Source organism: Vigna umbellata, chromosome 10 (genome assembly GCF_029865625.1).
Source record: "Vigna umbellata cultivar VRB3 chromosome 10, Vumbellata_1.0, whole genome shotgun sequence".
Lineage (NCBI taxonomy): Eukaryota > Viridiplantae > Streptophyta > Magnoliopsida > Fabales > Fabaceae > Vigna > Vigna umbellata.
The window spans coordinates 5,697,078-5,722,355 of NC_142174.1; the positions used below are offsets into that span (position 1 = coordinate 5,697,078).

The 25,278-nt window shown below is 38.2% G+C and overlaps 1 protein-coding gene across 1 annotated transcript; it reads left to right on the forward strand.

Annotated features, from left to right (window-relative positions):
- Positions 1-6,492: 6,492 nt before the first annotated feature.
- Positions 6,493-8,786, forward strand: LOC148191734 (uncharacterized). Its single transcript, XM_088099945.1, has 8 exons — positions 6,493-6,601; positions 6,742-6,760; positions 7,011-7,164; positions 7,723-7,881; positions 7,982-8,162; positions 8,261-8,364; positions 8,458-8,538; positions 8,637-8,786. The coding sequence occupies exons 1-8, from the start codon at positions 6,493-6,495 to the stop codon at positions 8,784-8,786; spliced, it is 957 nt and encodes a 318-aa protein (XP_087956071.1).
- Positions 8,787-25,278: the final 16,492 nt, after the last annotated feature.

The window sequence follows — 25,278 nt, forward strand, 5'->3', positions numbered from 1 at the left end:
TATAACAATGTTTAAATATGTTCTTAGAACTGCTTCAAGAGCATTTTCCCAAGTCACTTAGTCAAAGAAACGAAAATCAACTTTAAACAACAAAGGTTCTGTGATTTGTGGTGTAAAAAACATAAAATAATACCTAAAATTAATGTAAACTTCACTCTCTTGCTGCTGCAGATTGCTACTCTAAAATAGGTTGCATTTCAAGCTTTTCATATGTATTTCTATTTACTGGAACAACAGAGTTGCAATTGCTCAAAAGCTCCCTTTTTGTTCCCACTTCAGCCCCCTTTTCACTTCCTAATATGCTACCTCAGTAGGTGAAGGTTTTTGCTCCTAGATACCTCACAATAGCTACCATAGCACCTCAAGATTCCACTCAAAACACACCAAAGAAATTAGCAAACTGCACTAGAATTTTAAACCAGATTTTTGAATGTTTGACAATTTGGAAGCCAAAAATGGGGAAATCAAATGGGGACAGAGATGGAATAACAGAAAGCACTCAAAAGGAACCTAATAATGGCACTAGAACAAATTAAGAAAGCAACAAAAACGAAAATAGCATATCACAAACTCCTCCAGACCAAACTGTTTGACATTTTACCAAAATGTTTGTTAAAATGCCCCAATGAAAACCATATTTTGTGTTTTGGGGTTTTGAACTACTTGAAACTGGATTGCACGGTTCAATAGACTTTTAAACACTTGTTTTGACTTATTTTGATAATTTATTTTCAATCTAAAACAATGAAGCAGCTCTTACTACAATCCAATAATAATTCTACACAATAATACCAAAACAGTGGCTGTAACAGCAGTATGCACCAGAAAAAGTGATTGAAAATGGTGGTTTTGAACTCACAAACGAATGGAAGTGATTCAACAGCTCATGTGAATGCCCAAACAACTTTCCTTGATGATTTTAAGCATGTTCAAACTCTTAAACAACTCAGAAAATGCAGTTAATCCCAATTGGAAACATGCAGTTAGAAGCTCCAGACCAAAGGAAACCAGTAGTGACTGAAGGTGCAGCGGATTGATGAAATAATGTAGTGTTGGAAGTGTTTTAATGGAGAAGAGCTGTATGGGTGAAGCCTCACAGCTCAAAGGGCCTTCCTATAGAGGAAGGAAGCTTGAGGAAGGAAGAAGAAGTAGTAAATCAAAGGTGACTTAAGAGCACAAAAGCTGGAAAGCAAATCCTGCAACATATCATTAAGCTCAAAAGTGACCAAATACAAAGAAGAGGCCCTCTTATTTATAGGTGAAGAGAAGCCTATTTTCTGATTTAATTCCCTCCTAAATTCAAATTATTTAGCAAAGGAGGCACTTCCATTTTGATCCAGCAAGGTCCATGCCTCATTCCAGCTCAACCAGCAAGGTACATGCTTGGATCCAAGTCAGCCAAGTCACGTGGATTGGTCTTCTCTCGAGTGAAAAAAATGTTTTTGCATTTCCATTCCACAAGCACTTCCCTTTTCGGCTCCTTTGCTTTCCTTTATTGATTTAACTTTTTGGATGGCTCAATTATGGTCTCCAAGCTTTATTAGTCCCTACAAAACAAAGTATAAGTGTTGTAGTTAAGAAAAGAAGGATTTTTATAAGTAACCTTTCATAGAAGTAAAATGTTAGGTGATCTGTCTTCTTCTTGAATCTTTCTTGCCATGGCTCTAGTAAGAGGTCCAATGTGATTCCTTGATGGTCTTCCATCACCGGCGTTGATACAATTGGTTAAGAGCAACCAATTTAATGGGCTATGACATGAAAGTCCATATGAGCATCTCAACACATTGAACGAGATTTGCAACACTGCAAAGATCAATGGTGTGTCGGATGAAACAATAAAGCTTAGTTTGTTTCCTTTTTCATTGGGAGGTGATGAGTAAATATTTTATCAATTTCACATAGCTTATTGTACCGAATTTAATCAGGGAATTGTGCTTAAATGTCCAGTATTTTCCCATTTTTACTAATGATGCTTAAATTGACTAGAATTTCTGTCAGACCTTGGAAATTGGGCACCGAACCCCACACTGATTAACTTTAATTATTACTCCTAAAACCCTGATCAGACCATTAAAAACCCACTCACTAACTCTGACGCGCCACTGCCAAGTGTCAAATTGGAACATTCGGAAATCAGTAGTGGAAGACAGCTGTCCGTATGAGAGAGTGTGTCCGTTTGACCTTGGGAAGAAAACTAATTTTTCTGAAAACCTTCTTCCGACTCTCTGCATGCACCCTTCTTCCTCCTGAAAACTGACCTTCCATTTTTCTCCTCCTTCTCTCTAGAAAGCTTCCATCTTCTCTCTACCGTAACTCACTAATTTCTTCTCTGATCAACATTCAGAAACCGTAGGAGCATTCTCTGAGCTGTGAGCTTCAAGTTGGACCGAACAGTTTTTGAAGCTGGTAAGTTTTTCCCTTAGTTGTTCGTTCTTAGGTTTTCTGGAAAACTAAGTTATGGCTGCATGTAAGTGTGTAGTCTAAGTACTTCGACTTTCTTGTGGTTAGATTTGATTGGAAGAGTTAAGTGACTGTTAAGGATAGAAAACGTTAGCTGAATGAGCCACAATTCTTGCGTATAGAACGTTTCAGTCACAAATCCGGGTAAGGGAAGCTTATATAATTTAATTTGTATTTGTATGTTGTTTTACAATATGAACGATTGTTGTTTTACTGAATGAATATGGGTATGTTGGTTGATATGTATGTTGATGTTTGATATGTATGAATGATTAATGTGAATCATATAAAGTATGTAAATTGATATTTGATATGAAGTTATAAAGTATGAACTGATATGTTGAAACTTGAGTTAGAAATAGATGCAAATCTGAAATATGAAATCCTCACTATGATAAAATACGTTCGTCATCGAACGGTCTTATACCGTTCAGTTTTCTAGTAAATTTCCTAAAATGGAATTCTTTCATTTGGAGAGAATTCTGATCGAGAACGAGCTTCCTCGTGAGAAATACTATGTTTGGGTGTTCGGCTCGGCCTAGTGTTATCTGCATATCTAAAATAGTAATAATACATTTATACCCTTATACTTTAAAATTAGTAACGCTGGTCTTATACCTAGCGTTCGTCATAGGTAACGCTCGGTCTTACACCTAGCGTTCGTCCTAATTAGTGCTCGGTCTTATACCAAGCGCTCGTATTATTGTATAATCAACCTTGATAAAATAACGTTCGTTCAATTATAATAATATTTCCCTTTTTCCCATGTTCGGTCATGTACTGGCGTCGGACTTCTGTATGTGAATTATTCCTAAGATAGTTCTCAACACTCTTGGTTCTTCTCAACACTCTTGGTTCTTCTCAACGCTCAGCGGCAGTTTACTGTTGAGCGGCACTCAGGAGCTCACGTTGGATCCGCTGAGGGGTGAAAATGCCACTAAGCGGAAGAAAACAACTCACGCACTTGCCGCTGAGCGGTAGTTTACCGCTGAGCGGCACTATTTTTGGCTTGGGCCTAATTTTCTGTATATTTTAGAATAATATATAAGCTTTAGGACGTCCTAGGGTTTGTATCTTTGGCAGAGACGAAGCAAACACTCACTTTTCCACCACTGGAAGGAAGATCTTGGATGCTCAAGCTACCTCCTCCTCTTTCTAGGGTTTTATCTTTCATTCTTTCATTATTATTCATCTAGTTTCACCATGAATATGGTGAACTAAAACTTGTATTGTTGTTGGGGAATCAATGTAGTCTTGTGAAACTCTCATATATGGAATTTGTTTTAACATCTTATTTTTAAGACTTATGCTTTCTTTCATCATTAGTTAGGGTTTTTCCTCTTTGCATAAAGCTTGCTTTGTTTAATTCATTCATTGCCATGATTATTGATTTTGTCGATATGGGAACGTACCGGGAAATCTAGATCCGGGGAATTTCTCCCAATAGCATATTGGTTGCCATTAAGCTTCTGCACTTAAGAACTAATTACTAGGAATGCTAGGAATTGTATGAACTCGTAATTAAGGATAGGCCTTCTTGCAAGGTGATTTAGAGAGTGACATTAGCATTGATAAAAAGAATGATGAATTCCTAAAGTATATGAGAGTGGATAAGATGAAATTGATAACCCCAACAACATATTCATCCATCTAATTCATTGAAGTGTTTGTATTTTGTTTTTCTCCATTGATCAAATTCATGCATACATATTTAATTACTGTCTTTTGCATTTAAACCTACATTCAATTTGTTCTTAAGTCTTAAATAATCAACAAATCATATAGCTAAACTAGGCCGTGAGTCCTTTGGGAAAACGATACTTGGTCTTACGTTGTTTTATTACTTGATACGATTCGGTCACACTTGCCGATTGTTAAACAAGTTTGTGGCACCGTTTTTCGGTGTTCATAAATTTTTCATCAGAGAGACGACCTAGGAGTCACTTCCTAGAATATACTGCATTCATAATTGCAATCAAATTGTGTGAGGTGCGACCTTCCTCAGGAGGCAATGCTAAGTTATGGTTGAATTCTTTTCCTGAGGAAAGCTTTACTAAATGGGAACTTGTGGTTTCAACGTTCTTAAACAAGTACTTCCCACAATCTAAAATCAACAAAGGGAAGTAAGAGATTTCTTCTTTTAGACAAGGCATGGAGGAGACGCTAGGTCAAGCCTGGGATAGATACAAGAGCTTGTTGAGAAAGACGCCCACTCATGGCTTTGACGAAGAACTGTAGTCATTCTTTTCGTTGGAGGTCTTGGTTCACAAACCAAGTTGATGCTAGATGCCTAAGCTGGAGGTAATATTAAATGCAAGACTCTAGAGGAAGCCACTGAATTGATTGACAACATGGCTACAAATCATAATGAGTTGCATAATGAGAGAGGAGCTCCAATTCAACAGAAGGGAGTTCTACAATTGCAATTAAATGATACCTTGCTTGGACAGAACAAAATCATAACTCAACAGTTGGAAGAAGTTACGAAGAAGCTATCTTTATTGCCTCAAGAGATATGTAATATTTCAATGGCTCAAAGGCAGTAGAAACAGTGGTAGCCATAACCTACTCAATATGAGAAAACCACAAAATTAGAGGATACTTTCCAGCAATTCATGAAAATGAGCGTTTCTTATTTTAAGAATGTAGAGACTGCATTTAACAGTATGAAGATGGACATTGGGCTAATGGTCAACATGATGGAAGGTTGTAAGAAGGATGCATAGAGCAATTTGAGGGAAGAGTGTAAAACTATTGTTACAAGAAGTGGTAAAGTGTTAGAGGAAAGAAAAATAGAGAAAAGAGAGAGACAAAATGAGAGTGGGAAAGAAACACTTTAGTGGAAAGATAGGGTTGAGAAAGAAAAAACGAGAGAAGAGGAAAATGAGAGACAAAAAGAAAAAGAAAAAGAAGAAGTAGATGAGAGAAAAAAAAGAAAGAGAGTTAGAGAAGACATTTCCTTATCCAAAGACTTATTCAAGGAAGGAGAAAGAGAACTGCAACAGATGCCATCTTATGTAAATTTTTTGAAGGAACTCCTTACAAAGAAAATAAAATATATTGAGAAGGAGACCATTGAAGTGCAAGGTATTTGCAGTGGAATCATACAACAATTACCTCCTAAATTTAAAGATCTAGGGAGTTTCACTATTCCATGCACCATAAGAGAGTTGGAAGTTGGAAGTTGGAAGGGCATTGATTGATTTGGGAGCTAGCATTAATCTAATGTCGCTTTCTATGTTCAAAAGAATTGAGGGTTTGGAACTCAAACCCACTAGAATGGTTCTTCAATTGGTAGACAAGTCTCTTAAATATCCGTATGGGGTAGTTGAAGATGTTCTGGTAAAGGTTGACAAATTTGTATTCCCAGTGGATTTTGTTATAATGGAGATGGAGGAGAATGGAGATGTGCCTCTCATTCTCGGGAGACCATTTATGAAGACTGCTAGAGTTTTAATTGATGTGGAGAATGGTAAGCTTAAAGTGAGAGTTCAATATGAAGAAGTGAATTTTGATGTATTCAAAGCCATGACACATCCTAAAGATAATAAAGCGTGTTTTCAACTTGATATACTTGATGAAGTTTGTATGGTGCAAGAATGGATGGTACGTTATTCTTCTCCATTAGAGAAAACTCTTATTGATGCTTGTGAAGACTTGAATGAAGAAGAAGAGAAATTAATTGATGAATGTATGACGGATTTGGAGACATCAAAGGAGATTCCAGTCGAGGATGAGACAATTGATACCAAAGAAGAAGTCAAAGCAAAGAAGTTAGAATTAAAGATGTTACCATCCCATTTGAAGTATTTGTTTTTAGAAGAAGAGGGAACAAAGCCAATCATCATTAATAATTCTTTGCTTCCTGAAGAAGAAGAAAAGTTGGTAGAAATATTGAAAGCCAACAAAGAAGCTATTGGGTGGTCAATCTCAGATCTCAAAGGTATAAGTCCAACTTATTGCATGCACAGGATCTTTATGGAAGATGATTATAGGCCAAGTGCTCAACCATAGAGAAGGCTAAATCCTGTCATGAAGGAGGTGGTCAGAAAAGAAGTATTGAAGCTCTTGGAAGCTGACATTATTTATCCAATCTCTGACAGTGAATGGGTGAGTCTGATACAGGTAGTTCCAAAGAAAGGTGGGATGATAATAATTTATAATGAGAAGAATGAACTTATTCCTACTCGGACTGTTACTGGATGGCGAATGTGCATTGATTACAGGAAGTTGAATAAAGCCACTAGGAAGGATCATTTTCCTCTTCCTTTCATGAACCAGATGCTGGAGAGATTGACAGGTAAGTCTTTTTATTGTTTTCTGGATGGATACTCTGGATACAACCAAATTATGGTAGATCCAAAAGACCAAGAGAAGACGACATTCACATGTCCTTTTGGTGTCTTTGCCTACAGAAAGATGCCATTTGGGTTATGTAATGCCCCAGCTACATTTCAAAGGTGTATGCAGGCAATTTTTGCAGATCTCATAGAAAAGTGAATTGAAGTCTTCATGGATGATTTTTAAGTTTTTGGAGATTCTTTCCAAAGGTTTTTGGCAAATCTGGATATTGTCCTTAAAAGATGTGTTCAAACAAATCTTGTGCTTAACTGGGAGAAATGTCATTTCATGGTAACAGAAGGAATTGTGTTGGGGCACAAGATTTCTGCTAAGGGGATTGAAGTGGATAAAGCCAAAGTAGAGGTCATTGAGAAACTTCCTCCACCAACAAATGTGAAAGGAATCAGAAGCTTCCTAGGGCATGTTGGATTCTATAGAAGATTTATTAAAGATTTCTCAAAAATTGCCAAACCATTGAGTAATCTGCTAGTTAAAGATGCACCTTTTGTGATGGATGAAGAATGTTTGAAAGCCTTTAACATCTTGAAAAGTAAACTAGTGTCGGCTCCAGTGATTGTAGCTCCAGATTGGAATCAGAAATTTTAATTAATGTGTGATGCTAGTAATTATGCAATAGGAGTCGTGCTAGGTCAGAGAAAAGAGAAGGTGTTTCACACAATCTATTACGCCAGCAAAGTTTTGAATTATGCTAAGTTGAATTATGCTACTACTGAAAAGGAGTTCCTAGCTATAGCGTATGCTTTGGAGAAATGTAGACCTAATCTCATTGGGTCTAAGGTGTTTATCTACACAGATCATGCAACAATGAAATATTTGTTGACAAAGCCAGATTCTAAGCCCTGTACGATTAGATGGGTACTCCTATTGCAAGAATTTGATGTTGAAATCCGTGATAAAAAGGGGAGTGAGAATTTGATTACTGATCATTTATCTCGGTTGGTTAACATTGAGGTTACTAGCAAAGAAGCAGAAATCTGGGAATCTTTTTTAGATGAAACACTCATGTACGTTCAAAAGAGGTTGTGGTTTGCTGATATGGCAAATTTTAAAGCTGTAGGAGTAATTACAGAAGATCTTAATTGGCAACAAAAAAAGAAATATTTGCATGATGCCAAGCAGTTTATCTGGGATGATCCTTATTTGTTCAAAATTGGAGCAGATAATCTTTTTGAGGCGGTGTGTGACCAATGAAGAAGCAAAAGGAATTCTCTGGCACTATCATGACCACCCTATGAAGGACATTTCAATGGAGAAAGAAACACAGCCAAAGTTCTCCAGTCAGGTTTTTATTGGCCTACTTTATTTAAAGATGCTCATAATCATGCCAGGAATTGTGACAGGTGTCAAAGAACTAGGACTATTTCAAGACGTCATGAGATGCCATTACAAGGCATTTTAGAGGTTGAAGTATTTGATTGTTGGGGTATTGATTTTGTAGGACCTTTTCCACCATCTTTCAATAATGAGTACATACTAGTGGCAGTGGACTATGTGAGCAAATGGGTGGAAGCATTGGCATGTCCCAAAAATGATGCCAACACTGTGATTAAATTTCTAAAGAGGAAGATCTTCTCATGCTTTGAAACTCCAAGAGTACTTATTAGTGATGGAGGATCTCACTTTTGTAATTATTAGCTAGCAAAAGTACTTAAACATTACGGTGTGAGACATAAGGTAGTTGCACCTTATCATCCACAGACCAATGGGCAAGTTGAGGTGTCTAACAAAGAGATTAAGAGGATCTTAGAGAAAACAGTTGCTTCATCAAGAAAGGACTGGTCATAGAAACTAGATGATGCTCTCTGGGCTTATAGGACTGCAATGAACACATATATGGGAAAGTATGTCATTTGCCAATGGACATAGAGCATAAAGCTTTGTGGGCTCTTAAATGTTTGAATTTTGATCCTTCTGAAACTCAAAACAAGCGTAGAAGGCAAATGTTGGAACGTGAAGATATGTAGTTGCATGCATATGATTCATCAAGGAGCTACAAAAAAAGGTAAAATTCTATCATAACAGGAAGTTGATAAAAAAAGTCTTTAATCTAGGGCAGTAGGTGCTATTGTTCAATTCAAGATTGAAGCTTTTTCCTGGAAAGTTGAAGTCAAAATGGTTAGGACCATTCATAGTGAAAAGTGTGCGTTGATAACAGTTGAAAAACTGTTATTTTCATGATTAAAATTTACACTAAAAGCAACCTTTACACTTAGAAACTAGCTTGAAATCATGTTTTTCCTCATGTTTTTAGAAATAAGAGAGCTGGACAGGTTTATGCTTGATTTCAGTGTTTTTGTGCAGGTTTTAAGGTGAATTTGGTGAAAGAAGTGAAGAAGGAGAGAGATGAAATCAGAAAAGACAATAAAAAGTGCAAAAGGAGAAGCCGAAGTCACCGCTCAGCGGCAATTTACCGCTGAGCGGCACTCAGGAGCTTGCAGGAGGTCCGCTGAGGGGCAAAATGGCCGCTGAGGGGAGCAAACAAGTCACGCACTCACCGCTGAGCGGTATTTTACCGCTGAGCGGTACTCTGGAAGTCACGTAAGGTCCGCTGAGGGGCAAAATGGCCGCTGAGGGGAGAAAACAAGTCACGCACTCACCGCTGAGCGGTATTTTACCACTGAGCGGCACTTTAATGGGCTTGGACTTGACTTTTTGTAATTTACGAATGATATATAAGCTTTAGGGTTTCCTAGGGTTAGGGATCTCTGGCTGGAACGAAGAAAACACTCTCTCTTCCACCCCTTTGAAGGAGGATCTTGGATGCTGAGGCTTCCTCTTCACCTTTTTAGGGTTTATTCTTTCATTCTTTCATTGTAATTCATCTAGGTTCACCATGAATATGGTGAACTAAACTATGTATGTTTGTTGGGGAATCAATGTAATCTTGTGAAACTCTCATATATGGAATCTGTTTTTACATCTTTTAATTAAGACTTATGCTTTCTTTCATCATTAGTTAGGGTTTTTTCTCTTTGCTTAATGCTTGCATTGTTTAACTCATTCGATGCATGATTATTGGTTTTGTCGATACGGGCACGTACGGGGAAGTCTAGATCCGGGGAATTTCTCCCAATTTTATATTGGTTGTCGTTAAGCTCCTGCACTTATGAACTGATCATTAGGAATGCTAGGAATTGTATGAACTCGTGATTAGGGAGAAGCCTTCTGGAAAGGTACATTAGAGAGTGGCATTAACAATGATGATTTGATTGTTGAATTCCTAAAATATATGAGAGTGGATAAGATGAAATTGACCCCCAACAACATATCCATACATAAATTTCATTGAAAGTGTTTATCTTTTGCTTTTTGCCATTGATCAAAATTCATGCATACATATTTATTTTCTGTCTTGCATTTTAAACCCCAATTAATTCGTTTGTAAGTCTTAGTTAATTAAGAAACCACATAACTAAACTAGGCCGTGAGTCCTTTGGGAAGAATGATACTTGGTCTAACTAAATTTATTACTTGAACGATTCGGTCATACTTGCCGATTGAAAACAAGTTTGTGACATCATATTTTGGTGTTCATAAATTTGTCCATCAAGTTTTTGGCGCCGTTGCCGGGGACTCGTGGTTTAACTGGTTAATTTGTGTGATTATTGATTATCTTTGACTTATTTTTTTTATTTTATTTTTAAATTTCGAATTTTTATTTTATTTTTCTGTTTTTTTTTATTTTTTTTATTTTCTGAATATTATATCTTCTCTTATATCTTTTTGTGCTAACCAAATCTTTTCTAGGGTTTTGTGTTCTTGTGTATGCAGGAGGCAATTCGAACTAGGAGCAAGAAAACGACAGAACCTCTGCTTGAAGGATTAGAAGACAGTAGACGGAGGAGAAGAATCAGAACATCTAGAGAACTTTTCCCTCCTCCGGAAACTCTGTTGCAACCATCACCACAACGTTCTGACAATAGCACAGAAAATATGGAGAATAATAATATCAGAAGAACTCTTGCTGATTACACCAACATAGCTGGACCTTAACACTTTAACAGCATAGCTAGACCTAGAGTCAATGCAGCCAATATGGAGGTCAAACCAGCACTGATCCAACTGGTGAAGAGTAATCAATTTAATGGGTTATCTCATGAAAGCCCATATGAGCACCTTACTACATTTAATGAAATTTGCAACACAGTGAAAATCAATGGGGTGCCAGACGAAGCAATCAAACTTAGTTTGTTTCCTTTCTCATTGGGAGGCAATGCTAAGCTTTGGTTGAACTCTTTTCCAGAAGGAAGTTTCACAGAGTGGGAAGCAGTGGTAACAAAGTTTTTGAACAAGTACTTTCCACAATCAAAGGTGACAAAAGGCAAGCAAGAGATATCTTCATTTAAGCAGGGTATGGAAGAATCACTGGGGCATGCATGGGATAGATACAAAAGTCTGCTAAGAAAAACACCCACGCATGGCTTTGAAGAACAGGAAGTAGTCTTAACTTTCCTTGGAGGGCTTGGTTCACAAACCAAGATGATGCTTGATGCCTCAGCAGGAGGCAATATTAAATGGAAAACTCCAGAGGAAGCTATAGAAATCATTGACAACATGGCTACTAGTGATAATGAGCTCAACAGTGAAAGAGGAGCTCCTATGCAACAAAAAGGGGTTCTCCAATTACAGACACATGATGCCTTGCTAGCTCAAAATAAAATTCTAACTCAACAGCTGGAGACTCTGACTAAAACTCTTGCACAATTACCTAAAGAGTTGAAAACTGCTGCACAGGTACAAACCCAGTTGTGCGAATTATGTGGAGGTGATCATATCAATGGTCAATGTGCTTTTCCAGTGGAAGCCTTGGAGGATGTTAATTTCATGGCTAATCAATTTCCATACCGTCAAGGGAATTACAATCAAGGGTGGAAACCACATCCAAGCATTGGTCAAGGACAAACTGGGCAAGCAAATCAATATAATAAGCAGCAGCAGCAACCAACCTTTTGGCAACAGTTATCTATGCTTAATGAAAAATCAACAAGGTTGGAAGAAACTCTTCAGCAATTCATACAGAAAACCGAATCTTCTCAAAAGAGCACTGAAGCTGCTATAAAGAATTTGGAGATTCAAATGGGTCAGATTACCAAGCAATTGGAAGAAAGGCCAAATAGAAATTTTGGGGCTAATACTGAGGTTAATCCTAGAGAAGAGTGCAAAGTGGTAAAGAGTGTGAATGAAGAGATAATTGAGTTAGAAGAAGGAGAAAGAGAAGAAAGAAGAGAAATAGAGAGCAAAAACAATTTTCCTTTTCCAATAAATCAAGAGAAACAAATGGATTTCACAGAATTATTCAGAATGGTGGATAATAAAGCACCTTGGGAACAGATTTTACAGAAAATTGCAGTTTACACAGAATCTGATGAAGAAATTTCTACAAAGAAGAGACGTAGAGATGATGAGGCAAAAGAGTGTATAACTGTTAAGAAAGAGTCATTGATGAGTCAATATTTTGTTCACTTCACTTTGTTTATTATACTAGAATTAATCGGGGAATTGTGCTTAAATGTCTGGTATTTTCCCATTTTTCCTAATTGTGCTTAATTTGATCAGAAATTCTTATTTTAATTAATTTGAATGATTTGAGCTAATTATTTGCATTATTAATTGTAGGGAAATTGTTGGATAATATTTGGGATATTTGGAGGTGAAAAGAAATACCACATCAATTATGTTTTAAAATAAATGAGAGAGGAGGTGTGGATTTCATTTTATTTAGGGGTGCACATGGAGATGGGCTTGATTGGAAAAGCTTCTTTTAAAATGGAGAAGTGGTGCTGGATGGGAATAAAAGGAAGCAGCACACGCTGCACTCATTTGCTTAGGAGGAGGAGGTTTTATTTTTGAGAAAGAAAGTGATTCATTGCTTGGAGAACATTAAGCTGCCACGTCTAGCACCAAATAGGGGTGACATCCAGCAAAAAGAAAGTGGTGCTGAATTGGGCAGCAGCCCACACGGAAAAGCACTCCAGCACCACACGCACACTTCACTTGGAGCGTCCAGCAAGCTTGGGAAAGTGACGCTATTTTCAATTGCTAATAGGATGAGCTGAAAAAAAGAAGCACGCGGCCCACATGAGAAGTAGGGTCCAGAAAAAGGAGAGAGCTACACGGAGGGAAGGGGGGCACGGCCTGGAGGGGATTTTTGTCGAGTGCACACTGGAAAACGTCAGCCGCCAACCTCACTCGGTCTCTCCCTTAACGTTTCATTTGAATAGAAGAGTAGCAACGCTGTTATGGTGGAATAAAAAGCTTTATTTTATTTTTATGTTGTTGATCACACATTTCCCTTTTCATTTTTTTGGCTCGAACATTTTGTTTTTATTGATGTTTTCAGTCTATCAATGAAGGGAGCATTTTGCTGTGCACGCTTATTTTTATTCCTGCAGCTCTCGGTTTTTTTTCTCGGTTCTAGTAGCTTTTAGTTTTTATTCCAGCAGCTGCCACCTCCGTTTACTTTTTCAAGCATTTATGTGTTCTTCACGCATTTAGCTTTTCTCTTTCCGCCTCCATTTTCTCGGTTGAAATTAAACTTTTAGCTAGAAGTTACATCTCTAATTAGTTCATACACTTTTGCTTTGAATTTATATTCCAGCCATGTGCATTTCTGCTTTAGCTTACAGCGTTTCATTTAATAGCATTGGATGCATTTTTTTTCCTTTTTCAGCTGAATGAATTTGGTTTTCCACGTTTCGGTGATGGAGTGGTAGATTCATTAGATTTAGGTGTATTTAATTTGGTCAAGTGTAGCTTTTTTTTTATTCCAGCCACAACATGCATTTTCTCTTTATTCATTGTGTACAAGTTGTACAAGGAATTGATAAGTTAATTTTTCTTGTTGCATTACGCTTCTACTCGTTGCCTTTAATTAGTGGAAGATGCATTTCTGATTTAGCAATTTCAATTGAAGTGAGTCATGCAAGTTTTCTTTAATTTAGTTGAAATGTTAGCTTAAGTGACCAAATGTCTTAATTTTGTGTTTACATCTGTGTTTATGTTCATGTTTTAATTTATTTCAATTGCATTCAACAAAACTTTCACAAAAAAAAAAAAAAACCCCCCCGCACTACGTGTTGATCCGAGACTGAACCAAATTTGGTCCTTGAGAGACGACCTAGGAGTCACTTCCTAGTACTATACTGCATTCTTTTATGCACAACTTTTGTGGGAGGTGCGACCCTCTCACCAGTCATTCCCTCCTAAAGCGTCAGATCCAGGCAGTTTTTCTATCCCTTGTACTATAGGGAAGAAAAAGGTAAAGAAAGCTCTCCTTGATTTAGGTTCAAGTGTTAACTTGATACCTTATTCTTTACTGGAGCAAATCGGTAATGTTAAAATGAAACCTGCAAAGATTAAGATAGTAATGGCCGATGGATCTTCAAAGGAGCCATGTGGGATTGTAGAGGACATTATAGTTTGTGTTGGCAAACTTCAGTTCTTGGCAGACTTTGTGGTGATGAAGATGGAGACCAAGAAGATACCTATCATACTTGGAAGACCGTTTATGAAAACGGCCAGGGCTATCATAGATGTAAATGAAGGGATAGTGGTGCTCCAGGATAGAGAGGAGAGAGTGGTGGTAGATGTCTTCAAAGATGAGATGCAAGCAAAGGAGGAAGAAGCTAGTTATAAAGCTGCATTTCGAGATGCACCCATGACTAGCCGTAAAGAAGAAAATCTTGAGGTTTCAGGTAACCATTGTTTGTTGTTTCAGGTACCCCAGGAAGAAGAGATTGGAAGAGGAGAAGAAATTCCTAGAGACTGGAAGAAAAGAAGACTCCAACTTGGCACACCTGTTAGAATCAAAAACAAGTTGTGGGTTGTGAAGGGCTTTAAAGAGAAGGAGATGATAGAGATAGAGTCTCCATATTCTAGAAGAACCAAAACAGTTCAAAGGAAACAGCTGAGGAGTTGGTGGAATGACAACATCAACTACAAAGAAGATGGAACTTGAATTTTATTGGGTCAAGCTAATGACATTAAAAGAGCGCTTGCTGGGAGGCAACCCAGTGAATTTAAAAACTTTTGATTTGGTTTTGTAATTTTTAATTTGTGAACATTATTTTTGTATTTATTTTGTTGGATATAGCATCTACTGAAGGATGCTAGGTGGTTAAGTATCTACTGAAGGATACAATGGCTGTAACACCTACTGATGGGTGTTGGTAAGAAAATTTTGCACCTACTGAAGGGTGCTGGAGGATTTTGGGTCAGGCTCGTGACGTTAAACAAGCGCTACCTAGGAGGCAACCCAGTTGATTGAATATTTCTGTTTGTTTATTTTTAGGGTTTGCATAAGCATTGTGAACATTGAATTGCAGGGAACCAGTGAGGGGCACATATGGGAGGCACGTAGGTTAAGAAAAGAAGGAAAAGAGCACTTCACGAAAGTGCCGCTGAGCGGTACTCTCGCAGAATAGGGTTTTAGTTCCCCTTAGCGGGACCCGAGCCCATTAGGGTATTTTTAAACCCTAAGCTGCGCATTCTTTCACACTTTCAGACTTTTCTTTGCACAAACACTCCCACATACCTTCTCCAAGGTTTTCCACATCTTTTCACTCTTCCCTCTTAAGAAAATTTCTCTTCCACTCACTTTTTCACTAGTGTGCCATCAAAGTTTGGGGTTGGAAGAGAGCATTCTAGCTTGGAAGCATTCTCATTGCATCTAGTATCTCCACCCAAGTAAGTAAAATGCATTTTGTTCATCCTAGGGTTTTGATTTTGAATATGATGGTTAAAGCATGAAGATTTAGGGGTTTTGATTTCTTGGCATGATTTGATGATATATTTGATGTTTGAACCGATTAAACTGCATGATTATGAACTGGAAAACTGAAAATTGCATTTGGGTGGAGTTAGGAAAGCTTTAAAACAGGTTTTTCAAAAATCTGCAGAGTTACCGCTGAGGGGTAAACTGCCGCTGAGCGGCACTCTGCCAGATTTGATTTTTTTTTGTTTTTGTGTGATTTGGAATGTGGTACTGGTGGCGCTGAGGGGAAATTCTGGCCCTCAGAGATGGTTTAGCTTCGAAAGGAGTTGTGTTCTTTGTTTTACTAATGATTAACATCATGTTCTGTGGTTTTGTATTTGTTTTGAATGTAGGAATGGCATCATCTTCAGGAAAAAGATTGGAAACCATGGCAACCAAGAGAAAGGAAAAGGAACCAGAGCAACCCCACTCTAGCAGGTTCCTCTCTAGGAAACATGAGAAGCACTTTAAAGTGGTTCAGGACAGGAGACTTCTGATGGAGAGAAAGGTTGGAATGATACCTAACCTTGCTCCTCAATTTGGAGAGCAAGTTTTAGGGAATGACTGGGGAAGAAAGAAGACGCGCAATCACCGCTGAGCGGTAAATACCGCTGAGCGGCACTTTTTGGGCTTGGACTTTTGTAATCTTTTGTAACTCTAGATTAGTATATAAGGGCTTGCACGTCCTATAGTTAGGCATCTTTGGCAGAAATGAGGCAAACACTCTCTCTTTCACCCCTTTGAAGGAGGATCTTGGATGCTCAGGCTACCTCTTCACCTTTATTGGGTTTATTCTTTCATACTTTCATTGTAATTCATCTAGGTTCACCATGAATATGGTGAACTAAACCTTGTATGTTTGTTGGGGAGTCAAAGTAATCTCTTGAAGCTCTCATATATGGATTTGTTGAGTACATCTTTGAATTAAGACATATGCTTTCTTTCATCATTAGTTAGGGTTTTTCCTCTTTGCTCAATGCTTGCATTGTTTAACTCATTCTAATGCATGATTATTGGTTTTGTTGATACGGACACGTATGGGGAAATCTAGATCCGGGGAATTTCTCCCAATATTATACTGACAATATTATATTGGTTGCCTTTAAGCTCCTGCACTCATGAACTAATCATTAGGAATGCTAGGAATTGTATGAACTATTTGATTAGGGAGAAGCCATCTAGAATGGTACATTAGAGAGTGGCATTAACAATGATGATTTGAATGTTGAATTCCTAAAATATATGAGAGTGGATGAGATGAAATTGACCCCCAACAACATATTCATTCATATATTTCCTTGAAAGTGTTTATCTTTTGTCTTTGTCATTGATCAATTCATGCATACATATTTAATTTTCGTCTTTGCATATTAAACTTCAATTATTGTGTTCTTAAGTCTTAGCTAATCAACAAATCACATAACTAAACTAGGCCGTGAGTCCTTTGGGAGAACGATACTTGGTCTTACCAAGTTTATTACTTGAAACGATTCGGTCATACTTGCCGATTGTGAAACAAGTTTGTGACATCATATTTTGGTGCTTACAAATTTGTCCATCAAGTTTTTGGCGCCGTTGCCGGGGATTCATGGTTTAACTGGTTAATTTGTGTGATTATTGATTATCTTTGACTTTAATTTGAATTTTTGTTTTTATTTTTCTGTTTTTATTGTATTTTATCTTTTTATCTTTTTAGATTAGATTTTATTTTATTCTTATTCTATCTTTTAGGTTAGGTTAGATTTTATTTTATTTTATCTTTTAGATTAGATTTTATTTTTTAGATTAGGTTTTATTCTATTTTATTTGATTCTATCTTCTAAATCTTTTATCTTCTTATATCTTTTCAATCTTTATTTTCTTCTATATCTTTTTGTGCTAACAAATCTTTTCTAGGGTTTTGTTTTCTTGTGCATGCAGGAGGCAATTCGAACTAGAAGTAAGAAAACAACAGAACCACTACTTGAAGGGCTAGACGAGAGTAGAAGGAGGAGAAGAATCAGAACGTCCAGAGAACTTTTCCCTTCTCCTGAAACTCTCCTACAATCATCACCACAAGGTTCTATTCATAGCACAGGGAGTATGGAGAACAATAATAATGCTAGAAGAACTCTTGCAGATTACACTAATCTTGCTGGACCTCAGCACTTCAATAGCATAGCTCGACCTAGAGTCAATGCAGCCAACATGGAGGTCAAACCAGCATTAATTCAACTGGTAAAGAGTAATCAATTTAATGGGTTATCACATGAAAGCCCATATGAGCACCTTACAACATTTAATGAGATCTGTAACACGGTCAAGATTAATGGGGTGCCAGACGAAGCTATCAAACTTAGCTTGTTTCCTTTCTCATTGGGAGGCAATGCTAAGCTTTGGTTGAACTCTTTTCCAGAAGAAAGTTTCACGGAGTGGGAAGCAGTGGTTGCAAAGTTTTTGAATAAATACTTCCCACAATCTAAAGTGACTAAGGGAAAGCAAGAGATATCTTCATTCAAGCAGGGCATGGAAGAATCACTTGGACATGCATGGGATAGGTATAAAAGCTTGTTACGTAAAACTCCCACGCATGGCTTTGAAGATCAAGAAGTAGTCCTAACTTTCCTTGGAGGGCTTGGTTCACAAACCAAGATGATGCTAGATGCCTCAGCTGGAGGCAATATCAAATGGAAGACTCTAGAGGAAGCAACTGAAATCATTGAAAATATGGCTACAAGTGATAATGAGCTGCACAATGAAAGAGGAGCTCCTATGCCACAGAAAGGGGTTCTACAATTACAAACGCATGATGCTCTGCTAGCACAGAATAAAATTCTAACTCAACAGCTAGAGACTCTGACAAAAACTTTGGCTCAATTACCTAAAGAGTTGAAGTCTGCTGCCCAGATACAAACCCAGTTGTGCGAACTATGTGGAGGTGATCACATAAATGGCCAGTGTGCTTTTCCAGTGGAGGCCGTGGAGGATGTTAACTTCATGGCTAATCAGTTTCCATACCGTCAAGGGAATTATAATCAGGGTTGGAAACCACATCCAAGCATTGGCCAAGGACAAACTGGGCAGGCTAATCAGTATAATAAGCAGCAGCAGCAACCAACCTTGTGGCAACAATTATCTATGCTTAATGACAGATCAACAAGGTTGGAAGAAACTCTTCAGCAATTCATCCAGAAAACTGAATCTTCTCAAAAGAGCACTGAAGCTGCTATAAAGAATTTGGAGATTCAGATGGGTCAGATCACCAAGCAATTGGAAGAAAGACCCAACAGAAACTTTGGGGCTAATACTGAGGTTAACCCCAGAGAAGAGTGCAAAGTGGTCAAGAGTGTAAATGAAGAGATCATTGAGTTGGAAGAAGAAGAAACAGAAGAAAGAAGAGAAATAGAGAGTGAAAATAATTTTCCTTTTCCAATAAATCAAGAGAAACAAATGGATTTCACAGAATTATTTAATATGTTGGATAATGAAGCACCTTGGGAGCAGATTCTACAGAAAATCACAGTTTACACAAAATCTGATGAGAACATCTCTACAAAGAAAAGACGTAGAGATGAGGAAGCAAAGAAGTGTATAGCTGTTAAAAAAGAGCCATTCCCTCCTAAAGCATCTGATCCAGGCAGCTTTTCTATCCCTTGTACTATAGGGAAGAAAAAGGTAAAGAAAGCTCTCCTTGATTTAGGTTCAAGTGTTAACTTGATGCCTTATTCTTTACTGGAGCAAATTGGCAAGGTTAAAATGAAACCTGCAAAGGTTAGAATAGTAATGGCCGATGGATCTTCAAAAGAGTCAAGTGGAATTGTAGAGGACATTATAGTTTGTGTTGGCAAACTTCAGTTCTTGGCAGACTTTGTGGTGATGAAGATGGAGACCGAGAAGATACCTATCATACTTGGAAGACCGTTTATGAAAACGGCCAGGGCTATTATAGATGTAAATGAAGGTATAGTGGTGCTCCAGGACAGAGAGGAGAGAGTGGTGGTAGATGTCTTCAAAGATGAGACGCAAGCAAAGGAGGAAGAAGCTAGTTATAAAGCTGCATTTCGAGATGCACCCATGACTAGCCGTAAAGAAGAAAATCTTGAGGTTTCAGGTAACCATTGTTTGTTGTTTCAGGTACCCAAGGAAGAAGATATTGGAAGAGGAGAAGCAAGTCCTAGAGACTGGAAGAAAAGAGGACCCCAACTTGGCACACATGTGAGACTAAAGAACAAGTTGTGGGTTGTGAAGGGCTTTAAAGAGAAGGAGATGATAGAGATAGAGTCTCCTTATTCTAGAAGAACCAAAACAGTCCAAAGGAAGCAGTTGAGAAGTTGGTGGAAAGACATCATTAACTATACAGAAGATGGAACTTGAACTTTACTGGGTCAAGCTAATGACTTTAAAAGAGCGCTTGCTGGGAGGCAACCCAGTGGATTTAAAAACTTTTGATTTGGTTTTGTAACTTTTAAATTGTGGATATTATTCTGTAATTATTTTTTGTTGGATCCAGCATCTACTGAAGGATGCTAGGTGGTTAAGCATCTACTGAAGGATGCTAGGTTTGTAACACCTGCTGATGGGTGTTGGTAAGAAAATTTTGCATCTACTGATGGGTGCTGGTGGAATTTGGGTCAGGCTCGTGACGTTAAACAAGCGCTACCTGGGAGGCAACCCAGTTGATTGATTGTTTTTGTTTGTATATTTTAGTTAGGGTTTGCATAAGCATTTTTAACATTGAATTGCAGGGAACCTATGAGGGACATGTAGGGAAGGCACGTAGGTCAAGAAAAGAAGGAGAGGAGCACATCACGAAAGTGCCGCTGAGCGGTATTTTACCGCTGAGCGGTACTCTCGCAGACTGGGCTTTAGTTCCCCTTAGCGGGACCCGAGCCCATTAGGGTATTTTTATACCCCAAGCTGCGTTTTAGGGTTTATTTCCAGACTTCTCTCTGCACAAACACTTCCACACACCTTCTCCTAGGTTTTCCACATCTTTTCACTCTTCCCTCTTAAGAAAATCTCTCTTCTATTCACTTTTTCACTAGTGTGCCATCAAAGTTTGGGGTTGGAAGAGAGCATTCTAGTTTGAAGGCATTCTCATTGCATCTAGTATCTCCACCCAAGTAAGTAAAATGCATTTTGTTCATTCTAGGGTTCTTGAATTTGAATGTGATTGTCAAAGCATGAATATTTAGGGGTTTTGATTTCTATGCATGATTTGATGATATATTTGATGTTTGAACCGATTAAACTGCATGATTATGAACTGGAAAACTGAAAATTGCATTTGGGTGGAGTTAGGGAAGCTTTAAAACTGATTTTTCAAAAATCTGCAGATCACCGCTGAGCGGCATTTACCGCTGAGCGGCATTTACCGCTGAGCGGCACTCTGCCAGATTTGCTTTTTCTAGTTTGTTGCGTGTTTGAATGTGGCACTGGTGGCGCTGAGGGGAAATTCTGGCCCTCAGCGGTGGTTTAGCTTCAAAAGGAGTTTTGTTTTGTGTTTACTAATGATTAACATCATGTTCTGTGGTTTTGGATTTATGTTTGAATGCAGGAATGGCATCCTCTTCAGGAAAGAGATTGAAAACCATGGCAACCAAGAGAAAGGAAAAGGAACCAGAGCAGCCCCATAATGGCAGGTTCCTCTCTAGGAAACATGAGAAGCACTTTAGGGTGGTTCAGGACAGGAGACTTCTAATGGAGAGAAAGGTTGGAATGATACCTAACTTTGCTCCTCAATTTGGAGAGCAAGTGTTAGGGAATGATTGGGGGAAGCTAGCCACTTATCCATCACCTGCCAACATAGCTGTGGTGAAAGAATTCTACACCAATGCAAAGAAGATTGGTGATTATCCAGCTGAGAATTATTTGGGCTATGTTAGAGGCCATGCTATCAGGTATGATCCTGACTCCATCAATAACTTTCTGGATACTGTGTGGGCTGGTGAGCAATGCCAGTTTGCTCTTAGCATGGAGGAAGGTGCTGACTTTGAGGATGTTGAGAGAGTATTGTGCATACCTGGAGGACACTTCCAAAGGAATAGATCTGGCTCAGTGGTTAATATTAGGAGGACAGATTTGACTCCTCTTGCAAAGTATTGGATGGCATTTTCTCATGCCAACATTCAGCCATGTTCACATGTGTCAGATATTACTCTCAGCAGGGCACTCTTCATCTACTGTGCTATCAGAAACTTGAATGTTAATATTGGGCAGGTGATAGCTGATGAGATTAGTGTGTGTGCTAACACCTCAAACAACAAAGCACCACTAGGACATCCTTCTTTGATCACTCACCTTTGCAAGCTAGCTGGGGTGGACACTTCTGTTCCACCATTTGAGAGGCCAAGAAAAGCTATAGATGAGGCCTATTACAGACAGTACTGTGGAGGTGAGGAGGCAGCCCAGCCAGTGCCACCACGCCAGGCTCGTAGAGAGAGAAGGCCAGCACAGAGCAGGACTTCTGCTGATACTCATGAGGCAGAACCATTCCAGATGAGGGACATGTATATGTCTCTTATAGGTGCTCAGTTGCAGTCCATCCACAGAGGGCAGGTGGCCACGGCTGAGATGATAGTGGGGATGTATGATACCCCTCCAGCACACAGGTGGACTATGGATGAATTCCATAATGTGGTAGCTTGGCCAGAAGAACCATGGCATGGAGGAGCTGAAGCAGCTGAAGCTTCAGCCCGAGACATGGATGAAGATGAAGCTGAGGAGGAGGATGCGTTTGATGATGATGATGATGAGGAAGAAGAGGAAGATACAGAGGACAGCTCAGACTGATGAGGAGCTGAGATAGCATTTACTGATGAATGCTATCATATGATTATGCTTTTGTGGTTTAAGTTTTCTGAACTTATTTGTTTTTGTTTTTAGATTAGGGTTTGATGTACTCTATTTGAAACCTGGTTTCTTGTGATGGTTTGCTATTAACTGTGATTGTGTGATAAGTAATGCTGAATGATGCTTATGATTAATTGATGTTGAGATGATGTGCACATTAAAATGCTTATATAGGTGATTCACAAGCTTTGTGAACAAATGTGTAATATCATGATTGTGATTGTGAAATTAAGCAGGATGTGCATGTCAAATGTGAATGAGCTTATATGTGAGGTTTTGAGCTCCAGAGTTGTTATTGTTGAATGCTATTACTTTGAAAGCATGAATGACTTTGCCCAGGTTTTCTATGATTGAATCAATTGCTTGTTTTGCATCATATGATCAAAGGCCGTGTTTTTGAAACCCTTTTTATTGGCCAAATTCATAAAGTTAGCCTTCTAAAAGAGAACACGTTGTGTTCTATCCTTTGAACCCTTAGCCTTAAATATACACTGAACACCCTTGATTGAAAATCTTTACCTTGAGTTAAGTAGAAGATCTTGTGTGGTATTGTTAAATGTTCAAGTTTGGGGTTATTGGGGAAACATGAAAAAGGAAAAAGCATTGAGCTAACAGCTAAAAAGTAAGAATATGCAAAGAAAAGAAAAGAAAAAGAAGCAAAGCTCAATGCAAATGCAAAAGCAAAGGCAAAAGAAAGTTGGGAATGAATAAGAAGATTGTGTTGTTATGATTCTCTTAACTCAAGGATTTTGTGATCCAGAAAAACCAATTTTCTTGTTAGCCCAGCCACATTATAAGCCATTGAAAAGTCCTTGTGATGATGCATGCTTGTGAATGTATTTGATTGTGGTTAAATGAAAGGCAAAGTTGATTCATGTGATTGTGATAGTGGAGTGAATGAGTGAAACACTTTACCTCTTATACACTTGTGTGTTGAGTGAAACACTTTACCTAGTGAGGAAATATTCCATAAGCACATGAACATCCATGCTTAATTGATTGATCATTCATGAAAAATAGCATTTGTTGGAATTTAAATGACTTTGTGAACACTAAAGCATGTGCACATCTTGATTGAACTCTTGGTCTTAAGTTTGAGTGAAGTTATTACTTATCTTGAAAAGAGGATTTTGAATGAGTGAACCATCATATGAATTGGTTGAAGATGGAGTTACATTTTATTTGCTTGAGGACAAGCAAAGTTCTAAGTTTGGGGTTGTGATAACAGTTGAAAAACTGTTATTTTCATGCTTAAAGTTGATACTAAAAGCAACCTTTAGACTTAGAAACTAGCTTGAAATCATGCCTTTTGTTTATATTTTCAAAAATAAGAGAGCTGGACAGGTTTATGCTTGATTTAAGTGTTTTTGTGCAGGTTTTGAGGTGAATTTGGTGAAAGAAGTGAAGAATAAGAGAGAGGACATTAGAAAAGACAAGAAAGAGTGCAAAAAGGAGAAGTCGAAGGCACCGCTCAGCGGCAAACTACCGCTGAGCGGCACTCAAGAGGTGACGTTGGAACCGCTGAGGGGCAAAATGGCCGCTGAGGGGAAGAAAGAAGACGCGCAATCACCGCTGAGCGGTAAATACCGCTGAGCGGCACTTTTTGGGCTTGGACTTTTGTAATCTTTTGTAACTCTAGATTAGTATATAAGGGCTTGCACGTCCTATAGTTAGGCATCTTTGGCAGAAACGAGGCAAACACTCTCTCTTTCACCCCTTTGAAGGAGGATCTTGGATGCTCAGGCTACCTCTTCACCTTTATTGGGTTTATTCTTTCATACTTTCATTGTAATTCATCTAGGTTCACCATGAATATGGTGAACTAAACCTTGTATGTTTGTTGGGGAGTCAAAGTAATCTCTTGAAGCTCTCATATATGGATTTGTTGAGTACATCTTTGAATTAAGACATATGCTTTCTTTCATCATTAGTTAGGGTTTTTCCTCTTTGCTCAATGCTTGCATTGTTTAACTCATTCTAATGCATGATTATTGGTTTTGTTGATACGGACACGTACGGGGAAATCTAGATCCGGGGAATTTCTCCCAATATTATACTGACAATATTATATTGGTTGCCTTTAAGCTCCTGCACTCATGAACTAATCATTAGGAATGCTAGGAATTGTATGAACTATTTGATTAGGGAGAAGCCATCTAGAATGGTACATTAGAGAGTGGCATTAACAATGATGATTTGAATGTTGAATTCCTAAAATATATGAGAGTGGATGAGATGAAATTGACCCCCAACAACATATTCATTCATATATTTCCTTGAAAGTGTTTATCTTTTGTCTTTGTCATTGATCAATTCATGCATACATATTTAATTTTCGTCTTTGCATATTAAACTTCAATTATTGTGTTCTTAAGTCTTAGCTAATCAACAAATCACATAACTAAACTAGGCCGTGAGTCCTTTGGGAGAACGATACTTGGTCTTACCAAGTTTATTACTTGAAACGATTCGGTCATACTTGCCGATTGTGAAACAAGTTTGTGACATCATATTTTGGTGCTTACAAATTTGTCCATCAGTATGATCCTGATTCAATTAATAACTTTCTGGACACTGTATGGGCTGGTGAGCAGTGCCAGTTTGCTCTTTGCATGGAGGAAGGTGCTGATTATGAGGATGTGGAGAGAGTACTGTGTATACCTGGAGGACACTTCCAAAGGAATCGATCTGGCTCAGTGGTTAACATTAGGAGGACAGATTTGACTCCTCTTGCAAAGTATTGGATGGCGTTTTCTCATGCCAACATTCAGCCATGTTCACATGTGTCAGATATTACTCTCAGCAGGGCATTCTTCATCTACTGTGCTATCAGAAACTTGAATGTTAATATTGGGCAGGTGATAGCTGATGAG